The sequence below is a fragment of the Mustela lutreola genome, chromosome 11 (genome assembly GCF_030435805.1).
Source record: "Mustela lutreola isolate mMusLut2 chromosome 11, mMusLut2.pri, whole genome shotgun sequence".
Lineage (NCBI taxonomy): Eukaryota > Metazoa > Chordata > Mammalia > Carnivora > Mustelidae > Mustela > Mustela lutreola.
Window position 1 is genome coordinate 8,032,841 of NC_081300.1, and position 13,151 is coordinate 8,045,991.

General features: G+C 40.2%; 1 protein-coding gene across 1 annotated transcript in view; it reads right to left on the minus strand.

The window, feature by feature from the left end:
* DOK6 (docking protein 6) overlaps window positions 1-13,151 on the minus strand; it is a 386,183-nt gene that overhangs the window by 274,452 nt on the left and 98,580 nt on the right. Inside the window, exon 2 of the mRNA XM_059139419.1 lies at window positions 524-631. Within this exon, the coding sequence (XP_058995402.1) occupies window positions 524-631 (108 nt within the window). The remainder of the gene's footprint in view (window positions 1-523; window positions 632-13,151) is intronic.

Consider the following 13,151-nt stretch of genomic DNA (forward strand, 5'->3'; position numbering starts at 1 on the left):
CATCCTTAGTAAACTGGTTCATGAGAATGAATCAAAATTCATAGACGGTATGGCTACCTCCTACACGTCAGCCTATCTGATGATCCTTTCTTGTTAAAGCTATAAACAGCAACTACTGTGCACATTAGCAGAGTCATTAGCACAGCTAACACCAGCCTCCAAAGTTTTATCTCCTAAATATTGCCCACAGTTTAAATCAAAGTAACAAATGCACAATTAACCTGAACAGAGGGAAAACGTCTACTCAGCACGTTGGGAAATGATGTGGTTGAATTATGAGTCATCTCATTTCGCAAAGTAGCAATAAAAATGAGTCTTTCATTTTGCGGAGGTACCACTGGCATTTACAGCAGATGATTAAAATAAAGGAGAAAAATAACTTTTGCATTTCATCAAAACAGGGACATTTTATACTGGTCATGCAGTTTTGCCCCTGCGGATTTCATCGATCAAAAGAAATGTCTCCACGAGTTGTTGCCAAGGGTCTGCTTATTCCTTAGTGATTCCAAACACCGGGGCTTACCTTATGGAAGTTTCTGAAATACGCTGCCTTTTCATCCGGAAATTTTTCTAGCCTTCTGGGTCCTTTACTAGAAGCCTTCTTGAAAACCAACCAGCATCGTCTGAAAATCTGAAAGCAAAGGAAGGATCTGATTATCTATCTTTTTGCATGAGTTTTGTAATGCCAGGAATCTATTTATCCAACTAATCCACTGGAAAGAAATATTTAAAAATGTATTTAGAGAGAGAACAGTTTTTGAGCCCTAACCAGGTTATTCATTAAAATTATAGCAAACTTTTAAGAATATAATATTTAATATAAAAGTGACTTTTTTTGGTACAAAGATTTTATCTTATGAGGTTTTCAATGTGCTGGCTTCAATGGTCTTTAATCTAATTAAATCATCTGGTATCAATACCATATAAAATATTTATCTCAGCATGCCAGGGACAGGGCAATCCTCTGTTTTCCATGATAATGCAGTCACAACTTGTAAGATTAAGCACTTTCATAATGCTCAATTTTCTGTCTTTCAAAAATCACCACGTCTAAAAATTAACTTACCTTGTAGGATTAATAAGACCCAAAGCTCATATGTTAATTTTGAAAGCAGGAATATAGGTGCTTTTATAATAGAAACATCTGCCTTACCCTTTTATACTTTACAGTAACTAGCATTTGTTGAATGCTTATTTCTATGGACTACATCTAAACATTTATATGCACATTTGATCTTCATACCTACAACATGGAGTAGTTCATCTCCATTTTAGGATTAAAAACAGTGTGACAGTATCAGGATTTGCACACACCTCTGTCTGAGCACATATCTCTTCAGTAAAAAAGCAGGACCACCAATTATACACATACACACACACCATCATTCCTGGACTCTGCCCCTGTTTCAAAGGACCAATTAATATGGGACTTGGAACTTGGCCCCTCTGTCAACCTCCCTCCCCAGGTACATTTAAGGCAAAGTCATAAAATGAGTCTCATCTCAGTCATTGGAGAGGTCTAGAAATGCAAATTGGCCACAATTTAAGATTTTTAACATGCAGCACAGTTTTGCCAGAGTCTACCTTCTCTAACGCCATGAATAAATGCACTGAGGGAAGACAAAACTGCAAAGTTGCTCTACTGTGTCTCTTCCTTCCCTCTCTTCTTCGTTCTCCCCTCCTTGCCTTTCCTCTGGTTTTCTTTCCTTCTCTCTTCCGTCTGTCCGTCCGTCCGTCCGTCCTTCCGTCCGTCTGTCCGTCCTTCCTGCCCGTTCTTCCTTCCTGTCTTCCTTCTTCCCTCCCTTCCCCCCTTCCTCTGCTTCTCTCCCTCCCCCTTCTCTTCTAACACCAGCCAGATAATAGAATTTCTTACAGAAATTATAATTTTGATAATATCATTTCTAAGATATGATTTCCTTGTTCATTACTCACTAGAAGACAGTGTTTCCCATGCGAAAGGGAACTCTTGGCGTAGTTACGTAGGAGGCCTTTCACAGAAGCACGACGAGCGGAGTGCCAACGCCCACACCTTCACTTTGCCCCTGCTCCTTTCTTAGCTTCTGTCCTACTACCTTCGAAAAGCCTCTAAAGGATGACCTTGAGCTCTGCATCCGGTCTGTGCGTCTCTCCTTCTCTCCCTGGATAGAGATGCACCTCCTCCGTGATGGGATTCCTAACCACACACCTGCAAATAGGGTGTTAAATCACCCCCCCCCCCCCGCCCAGGTCTGCTGCTGTCCCTTCCTCCACACGTATGTTTAGCTCATTCTGTTACTTTTTGGACCCTGACTGATCTCCACCCCCGCAGTAAAATACTATTTAAAAAACATGTGAATACTGATTATAATATAATACCAGCGTAGGCCTTGCTTGGCTTTGATTCTACGTGGGTTTATTTAGCATTATAGATTCTGCTTTTAAACTTTAAAAAGGTATTTATATTTTAAGTAAATTTAAGGTAATAAATGTAGAAAAGGAAAACATGTAAGAAAAGGCAATTTGTACAATGGAAAATGAATAAAGCTTTATGTTAGTTTGCAAATCTGGGAGTTCTCTGGGTGAGGTCTGAAACTGGCCCCTTTACACAAAGGGCAAGGAGAAACCCAAGACTGAGACGGGCCACCCCAGGCTGGGGAGTGGCAAGTTTAACGAGCAAGGGAACTCCCATACAAGACTGGTCTTGGGCGGCCACAAGACAAGCACAGCTCAGCAGCCCTCGCTCTGCCCCTCCTGTCAAATCTTAAAAGCCCATAGAGAAGCCTTCACAGGGTTCAGTCACTTTCAGTGCAGATGATCTCAACAACACATTGCTTTCCCAAGACCGTGGGCTTGATAGGGCTCTGCCTACAGGCAGGGTGGGCGGAAGGTACCCTCCAAGGATGGGGACGGGTGAGGTCCAGCTCTCAGGTCAGCTGGTGACAATAAAGTCCTCGCAATGACCTCGCCCGGCATTTTGGAATCCAACAGACGGGTTTACATCATGGTTTTGCCGTTTACTAGCTGTGCAACCCGAGACAAACTACTTAATGTCTCATAGAGAAGGGTGCCTCACCAGACAGAAGGAAGAGTCAACAGGATGGGCCCGCACTCTTGTGCACGGCAGGCTCTCAGCGTGAGCGGCTCCTTTCTCGGGCTCCTTGGCCTTACAAAGCAGGTGCAGTTTGCCACACATGACAAAGTCATATGCAAGGACATTTTTTTGCTAAGGACGTACAATTCTAACAAAATTCAGATCCAGAATATTCAGACCCAAATATTCCACGGTCAGAACAATTAGAACACCATATAAGAATTTTTAAAAATAAAAATAAATACATTGATGATCTTTGAAACTCGGACTGTGGAACCAGGACTTGGAATTGCAGCTCCACACCTTGTGAGAGCCGTGTGGCTTCGGGCAAGTCACCGAGCCTCTGAGCATGTATACTTTTCTTAGCTGGTGGAAAATAATGCCTCTATCATAGGGTTGTTGTGACAGTGAATAGAAATAAATGTACACAGCTCATGGCTTTGTAAGGCTATAGAGAAGTGATGCACTAACAGATGGTAGTACAGTGCAAAACAGATAACGTGCTCTTAGAGGCAGACTTTGTTCAGCACACCCATAGCCATTGTGGATATTTACATATATTGTAAAAATCATTGCTTCTACCAACATATTTTAAAGGTTTCAAATAATTCCAATAATTACGGGGACTATGTTATACACACTATTTACAGACAAACTGTCTAAATACTCTTCAATGAAAACGAGGTCCTGTTAATTTCACAATGGTTTGGATATGGCTGTTCGCATTGATTAATATGCAGCTGAAAACCAGAAAAAGGTGCACGAGTTTACTCTCTTTCTAAAATTATTCCTTTTACAATACAGTGTGAATTAATTTTTGCCCAGGATGAATCATTTCACGCAGTCATTAGTGTAAATCCTATGCAATAGAACTGAGGGTATTCTATTGCAATGCCCAAGAATACAGAATACAGTGTTTTAGCTAGCATATCTTGATTTTCAGTGCACATTCTGCTATATTTCAAATGCTTTGTCTTCAAGAAGTTATTTTAACTTCTCTAAAACCCAACTTCTTCTTCTATAAATTCAGATCAATATACCTCATGAAGTTGCTATTTGAGGATTTAATAAGATAGCTCACAGAAAGTATCTACAATATGTGTTTAAAGCTCAGTCCTCATACTATTATCTGAAACTCTTGGGTTCTGAACCACTGCTATGGATTAAACTAACCTCCCTCCCTAACTAAGCATCCCTCCTCACCTCTCATGTTGGATTCTTTACCCCCGGTGCGATGGAATTTGGAGATGGGGCCTTCTGGAATGTAATTAGGTTTAGATAAGGCCATGAGGGTGAGCCCCTCAGGACGGGGTAAGTGATCTTGTAAGAAGAAACCCCACAGAGCTTGTTCTGTCTCTCTCTGTGCTCCCACACACACAGTGAGCTAGTGGCCATCCGCGAGTTGGAAAGAGGGTTCGCTTAAGAACCTGACCATGCTGGCACCTTGATTTTGGACTTCTAGCCTCCAGAACTATGAGAAGATAAATGTCTGTTGTTTGAGCCACTTAGTCTGTGGTATTTTGTGATGGCAGCCCAAGCTGACCAAGACAGACCCTTTTGGATTTTGTTATTATTAGCCAAAATGGTGGTGATTGGTAATGGATGTAGTTGCAGTGGTAGCAATATTTTAGAAGTGAAAACAAGTTACATGAATCAGACTAGAGTATCATTTGCAAAGTGGGATGTATATAGATTTTCAATATTTATCTCTTTTTTGTTATTGGATTTAGAATCCTAGCTGAAGTAGGAAGACTCTCTTTGAATGGAATTGAGACCAGATCCCTGGTAATATGGTTTCTGTTTGTTCCTACAGAAGAATGCTTTCTCCTACGTGCTTTGCACTTTATTGCCCATTGCTCAGGAACCATGATGATGTCAAACGAAGTCTTATGATATTCATGGAATTACAGAAACACACTCACTGACTGTAATGCCCATCTTGTGTGACTACAGTTATTTTCTATTAAAATTTCAAAATGAGTTAAATATAAGTTGGAAAGCATAAGTGTTTCCACTTTGGCACTCAGTGTTATGATGGAATACATCTGATAACGGGTAATAAAGAAAAAAGAGTGGGTATTTTCATTAATATATTATCTATTTGCTATTACATTAAGAGAGGCAACCACATAAAGATAAAAATTATTGTTGAAGACTTGATTTAATAGAATGTTTACCAAGCAGAGGCCCTTAAATTACTAGTTTCTTATTTTGGAATAATGTTAGATTAATAAAAACAGTTGCTAAAATGGTACAGAGTTTCTAAATAGACTTTACCCAGCTACCTCTAATATTCACATTCTATATAACCATGGTACATTTTTCCAAAAACTACGAAATTAACATTGGTATAATACTATTAAAGAGTTTACTTAAAAATTGCTAGTGTTTACACCATTATCTTACTCTGGGGATCCAAGGGATCCAATCCAGGATACCACATTAAATTTAGGTGTCCTGTATCATTGGACCCCTCTGATCTCTGATAGTTTCCTAGTCTTTTCTGTTTTTTTGTTTGTTTGTTTGCTGTTCATGATCTCAACAGTTCTGAAGATGGCTGACCAGGTATTTTGCGGTATGAAAATTAATACACAAAAATCTCACTTAAAATGGGAGTCAGGAGGCCAGAAGGAGCTCTCACCTACTCCCACTGGTGGTCAGTAACAGACCTCACAGGAAGAGAAGCACCACTGGGGACGTCCAACACTGCCTTAGCATGCCAACAGGAGGAAGGAACATTTCCTTCCTTGCCTGGCAATTCCACCCATGAAAAGCTGTCATCAACCTGGACCGTTCTCACCTTCCTCCGGTGGGCTTTTGATCAAAACAACCCCTTTTTCTTTCTAAAGCAATGTCCCTCCCCTTTGCAGTTGGACTTGCTTTCCCTAAAGCTTGCTTATCCTGACTTGCAAATCTTCTGCTATTCCCATATAAACTCTCGGGGTCCTGGGATCGAGTCCCACATCGGGCTCTCTGCTTGGCAGGGAGCCTGCTTCCTCCTCTCTCTCTCTGCCTGCCTCTCTGCCTACTTGTGATCTCTCTCTGTCAAGTAAATAAATAAAATCTTTTAAAAAAATAACAACAAAAAACCACCTCTTTTAAAATGAAGTCAAAGGCCAGAAGGGGGAGCTCTCACACGCTATCATTCAATCATTCAACAAGAAGAAACTCCTTGCATTCCCAGTAGGAAGATGCCTGCACTTCAGTACCCCCAGCAGAGAAAAGGAAGATTTTCTCCTTGCCTGGCAACAGCCCAGCCAGTGAGAGAGGTCACAATTCAGCCAATAAAGAGCCACTATGCTCTGAACTCTAGTTTACTCCAAAGGACTTGTTCATTATAACAGCCCCCCTCAACAGTCCCCTTTTCGCTCCCAACTAGGTGTTCCTCTCCTTTGTTCTCTGGACTCGCCTGTGGTTTACTGCACCTTGCTTGGCTCAAATTGCAATTCCTCTGCTATTCCCAAATAAACTTATTTTGCTGGTAAAATAGCTGGCTGTTTCATTTTCAAGGTCCACAGTACAAAGTTCCTCAATTCATGTTTGTCTCAGTAAGTTATTCTTGATATTTCAGCAGTCTAATGAAAATCTCACAGTAAAGAGTTCAAACAAATAGTTCACTGGGAAAAATAATATAAATGCATCATAGCTATTTGGACTAGTTATATTCTAATTAGAGAGCTAGTTGAATTTTTAAACTTAAAGTAGTAAAAGGATAATTTAATAAAGGCAGATATTTTCATTTTATATTCTTGTTTGATGCAGATTTTCAAAATGTTTTGCTTTGTCATCAGAGTAAATCATGAAAAAGGTGCTGGTGCTGGGACTCTGCACGTATCACTCTGTGTCAACGTGAAGTCAAATTCAGCATGAATCAGCATTCTAAAAACAACCTTCATGCTAGCAGCATAAATAAGTAGAAGCAGGAGGAAATCACTTCTTTGTTACTGTTCATCAAACAGGATTTTAATAGTGTACTATGCTCTGCTTTAGGCCCTAGAAGTGATGCCCTATATAATAAGTTTGTTGGGGAAATTCCAGGGAAGAGCAGCAAAAGTGACTGCTTGAGCCCAGGAAATCACTCCTCTGAGGGAAAAATAAATAAATAAATAAAGGAGTAGGTTTTATTTTGCTTATAAATGAAAGACACGAATTCTTCCAGTACATCAGATAAATGAAATTAGGTACCTTATTTTTATTTTTGTCCCATGAGACAAAATAAATAAATGCCCTTCATTAAGCAGTATGTGGGAGAGGGTGGTGCAGTCTCTTCTGCCCGGCTCTTCAAGGACATCGAAAAATGCAGGGACCATTTGGCTGGTTAGCAACAGAACTTACTGCTTGCAAGAGAATGCACTTTCCTCCTGTCCTGTCCCTTAGCTGATGACACTCTTGCCTGTCCCCATCATGGCTCAGGAAGGTGTCTCACCGTCTCCTTAGGGACTGACTGATTTCACCTTCTCTTTCAGAGTTATCTCCGAAACATGACAGTTGTCTCACCAAACAAGTTTCAAGGTACTCTTCAAGTTTTCATTCTAGAAGATTCCATGCTGTTGCCAGGACTCCAAAATTCCCCACGATCCCCAGATGTTCTACAGCCTCGTTTTCCACTGCGTGAATTAGCCCGCCAGCTCGCCATAATTAATACCTTCTTAATTCCTTTCTTTTTGTTTTCTTAAGACATTTATTTATTTATTTGACAGAGAGAGAGAGAGAGAGAGAGCACGAGCAGGGGAACAGTGGAGGGAGAGGGAGAAGCAGGCTCCCTATCGAGCAGGGAGCCCGATGTGGGGCTAGATCCCAGGAACCTGGGATCATGACACGAAGCAAAGGCAGTGGCGTAACCGACTGAGACACTTAATTCCTTTCTATCTGATGGAAACCCTTTCACCTCACAGCAAACGCTTTTCCCCCCTGCTTTCTCTCCTCAAGGTGATTTTACACAAAGGACGTCTTTTGTGAGGTAAATGGCAATTTCTTGGCTTTAGTTCATAGCCATAACTATGTTATTTAGCGAGGACTCATTCACAAGCTCTACCTTAACCAGAGGTCCGATATAATGGACCTTGTCCATCACGTTGACCTAAAGGAAGGATTTCTGATTGTAGGCACTGTTAAACCTGAGGGTCCACTGCACTAAGGGAAGTCCCTGAAGCTTCGTCTCTGGAAATTTTAAAGCATATAGAAGTAGGTGGCATACCTGAGAGCAGCTTATATTTGAATTCCCTTCTTAAAGTAAGATACCGTAGGAACGATAACTTGGAATATAGAATTCAATTATTTATTTCTAACTTGTATCAGATGAACAAATAAGCAAAAACAAACAAGCAGAGCGCATGCAGAATTAGTCCCTGCAGGCTTATGTTACGAGCAGCTGCAGGCACATGGTCCTGGGTCTCTGTCCTCCCACAAAATAAGTACGTACCAGTGAAAGGTACACTCTGTTTTTGTAAAAAGTAGTTACTACACAGCCCAATGCTGTGATGCACTGATGACATCAGCTTTGGCTTTCACTTCGATATAGAAATGAGCTTTGGCATCTTTCGATTTAATTTTTGTTAAATATACACCAATACCAGAATCACTCCCAACCATTCATTCAAAAAATATCGGAGAGCTTGGCCGTTTGCAGATACCATCGTAAGAATAAACAAACAAACAGATAACAAGCACCACCACGTTTCTGTCCTTACAGAAACAAAGCTCCTGTTTCATGGAACTTTCATCCCAATGGATAGACAGGCGAGAGCACACTTGTAAGCTGTCTTTCCAATAGGGCTGAGTGCTGTGGAGGGAATCACAGCACAGGGCTGGTGAGCTGCCCATTCCATCCTAGAGGAAGGAAGAGGCGTGACAGGGACGTTTGGGGATAGAGCGCATCCGTCAGAGGGACTGGAGACACAAATCCCACATGTGGGAGCTTGCCTGAACTACTCCTGGAACTGCAGGAAGGCCGGTGTGGAGCACAGCGCAGCAGAGCAAGGCTGGAAGGGGTCAGAGCTGAAAGATTTGGGAGAGCCAGGCCAGGTAAGCCTCTTGGTGAGACCACAGCCAGATTCAGAAAGATATGGGAGAGAGTCTCTGGTGAGACTACAGCCAGATTCAGAACATGAAGCAGTATCAGCTCTTTAGTGGGTTAAGTAAACTGAAACCTAAGCAATTTTAGGATTCTTAGAGTAAGAAGAAGTTACAAATGAAATCAATTTCGAAAGTCATTGTATAGGGCCAAGACTATGCAGGCCAGTAGGGTGACGGGTGTTCCGGGCTGACATCTATTAAACGCCTCGATTTTCTAAGCTCCCTGTCTTCTCTAAACGGTAAGACTTGGGGCTGTCGTTGCAATGTCTGTGTTCTGTGGCTTTTGCTTCCCCAAACTGGGTGTGAAGACTGCTACCATTCAATCCGCCCATTGTGGGTCCTCCTCCGTGTACTCTTACAACTCTGGAATACTTCAGTCTGCTGAGTTCTCTGCAATAAATGCAACAGGTCTCTGATAAACGTAAAACCCCAAATGTTTTTCTCTTCCTCGGTACTTATTAGAAATACTCAAGGGTGTCTGGGAGGCTCCGTCCATGAAGCGTCCACCTCTGGCTTAGGTCATGATCCCAGAGTCTAGGGATCGAGCCCTGCCTCAGGCTCCCTGCTCAGTGAGCAGTCTGCTTCTGCCTCTGCCTCTCACCCCACCCTTGTGGGCTCTCTCTCTCTCAAATAAATAACATCTTTAAAGAAAGAAAGAAAGAAAGAAAGAAAGAAAGAAAGAAAGAAAGATAGAAATTAATTTAAAAGTACCAGAGATGGGGGGGAAAAAGCACAAAGAAGCCAAAGGTGACTATAAAGGTGTCATAAGGGACCCCAAACAGTCCACAGTGTAAAAAGGCAGTAAGGCAGATTATTGCTGGGAATGTGGAATGTATACGGATTTTCTTAAATATTCCACAAGCCTAAATACATATTTTTTTAAATCTAGTAACTTAATTTAGCAGAAAACTAACGAATACTTAAGGTATAAGAATCCCTGTCACTAATTCAAGGATTTCAAGTGTTCTAAAAATATTTTTACTGTCCATTTCTGTTTCAGGTTTAACTATCACTGAAAAAAGCAGAGACAGAAGTGAGACCTTGAAGATGATAAGACACAGAAGCACACCGTCATTTCGTATATGATTGTCCATTTATATTTATACATACATGCATATATATGTACAACTATTTGATTTTTAAAATTTCAGTTTATACAAACATATAAATAAAATACATAAATATATATGCATCTATCCCTGCGTAAACACATTTATTTATAAATCACAGAGGACCAAAAAATTAAAAACTTTCCTTTTTCTTTGGGGTATAATTTAAGCTCAACTTTATGAGAAAGTTCTCACGAACTCCATGAGGGAAGAACTCTGCCTCATTCACAGTATCTAATATAGTATATGAACACTGCTGTATTAACCCTGAGATGATGTTTGAAGAGAATATCAAAATCTTGATTTCTCTCATTTCATGTAGTTGGAATGACGAAAATGAATGTTAGTATTTTCTGTTCTATTATCTCATTTCCACTTTATCGAAATTACCCCCAAAACAATCATGAAATTCACAAAGGCGAATGACGATTCCCTAGTTCTCACCAGTGGCAATCTGTGAGGGGGCCAAGTGTTTTCTGTTTTTCATCTGAATACACAGAGTTCTCTTGACTGTGTTTGTCTACCAGGCCATCGATGAAATACCAGAAGAGAATACGCACACGGTTTAGAGTCCCAGCCAGACTGTAATGCTTCACGGCAGTAGCAAGTTTTAGGTTGAGCATGTGAAACTGTCATCATTATCATGAGAATGAAAGTGAGTCGTACATCAGACCTGCTGAGCACCACCCCCGGCGGGGGGCAGTTTTGGGAAACAATCAGCACTGGAAGGATTCTCACAGTGATACTTTTTCAGCTCCCCGCTTTCCAACAGCCCAATCCAGACATGGCAGAGAACAAAAACCCATTCCCTTTGCTCTGCATTGCCAGGAAACAACCACATGTTCTGAGTTTTAGTTCCTCCAAAATCAGAATATTCTTTGGGTGCTATTTGAAATTCATGGTGTTTTATTTTCCTTAGGCAGTTGTACAGGCGGAACTCAATAAATAGTGTGAAAGTGGTATTCTATGAACAACCAGTTTGTTCTTATTTTATGGACCCAGTTAGTATAGGGGTCAGTGACACCAAGAGTTTTGAGATCACAGCTTCAAACTGATACTTTGACCGGTAAGTAAAAGTCAAATGTCCAAATCAAAGTTGAACATATTTCCTCTTCATTTTACTTGTCCTGGGTTTCTTATTTCCTCCCTTTGTTAAGCATATTTTCAGTCACACAAGCTTCAAATCCTGGTGTTGCCACTGACTTCCCTTCCTTTGTCTAAACCATTCCCAAATCTATGGGCAAAACCCAGAAGAGAGATGCCCCTGTGATACTGTGATAATGACTAGAATTGAGGAAAACAAAACAAAACAAAACAAAATGCATCTAGGAAAGAAATAAAGACTAAAAATAAAAATGGCAGAGGTCTTTAAAAATCAGAAGGGGCTTTCTTTTTCTTCTCTTTTTCTAATTGCTTAAATTCAGTTTAGTTAACATATACTGTATTACTTCTTTTAGGAACAGAATTTAGTGGTTCATCAGTTGCATACAACACCCAGCACCCATTGCATCACGGGCCCTCCTTAATGCCCATCCCCCAGTTACCCCACTCCCCAGTTACCCTCCCCTCCCCTCCAACTACCCTGTTTGTTTCCTGGAGTTCAGCATCTCTTATAGTTCACCTCCCAATTCATCTTATTTAATTTCTCCTTCCCATCTCCATTATGTTCATCTGTTTTGTTTCTTAAATTCCACACATGAATGAAATCATATGGCATCTGTCTTTCTCTGACTGACTTAGTTCGCTCAACCTCTGATGGAGCTCTCATTGGCTGCAGCAGAAAACCGGAACCAACGATCAGTTTGTTAAGGGAACAGTATTACAGAAATAATTTTGAAAGAATACTAGAACAGCAGCAGGGTTAACAATGATATTCCCACCAGAGAAAAAGATTAGAATTCAGCCAAGGTTGAAGACAAGGTTGAAGACGGTGAGGACAACGAAGATGAGCCCAAGACGAAAAACATTACAGGGGAATTTACAGATTCATAATCAACTCAATATGAGGGTGAGGAGGTGATGGATTAAAGCTACATCTAAATGTTCATACCTTCATGAATGATGGCATTAATTCAGTAAATGGTGGTATTTACTGAATTGTCAGAAAACCTGAGAAATGGCTTTAGTTGTAGGTTTATTGAGTTTGATAGAACATTTAAACGTTTGCATTATGAAAACTGTTCTCGGTAAGGTTACAAACTGCAGTCTCCGTGTAGATGGATGCCTTCCAGTCTACCTCACGTCAACTATATCCTCCTCATGAAAACACTGTCTTACTTCAGTTTCTTGATATAAATTTGCAGACTCATCCAATGTTGGTTCCTTGCCTGCTACTCAACATTTAGTGATTTTTCACTTTAAAACTATAAAGTTTACTATATTTAAAATATCAAATCAGCAAACATGTTTCCATCCCTTCTGTTTCAAATTGGTGGATCAAGTTGGCTTAAGTCTACATACCTTTTGAATTTTCTTGAGTGAAGTACATCAAACTAAGATGGAATTATTCAATGCGCCTAATAATCCGTTGCTCTTTAAATGTAATGATAATATTCAGGTGTTTGTCTCAAGTAAGGGACTTATACTATGGTTTTGACTGATGAGAGTTTTCTGGTAATAAACCTGATTTTAACCATAGTTTCTGGTCTTATTTCAATAGGCCATAAAAAGATGACAGTCCTGATAATTAATTTAAGGAATTACTAAAAATATCAATTATAAGTAAAGTTTTATAATGATCTAAAAGAAATTATAGAGTTTATAGGCTCTGTAGTTACTAAAGTGAAATTCTGTTTTTTAATATATATATTGCATACCATATCTTGTCTTAAAGTTACTGTACATTCTTCCAATCAAAGACTTCCATCCAATCCAAACATGTTTAATACACTTTAATG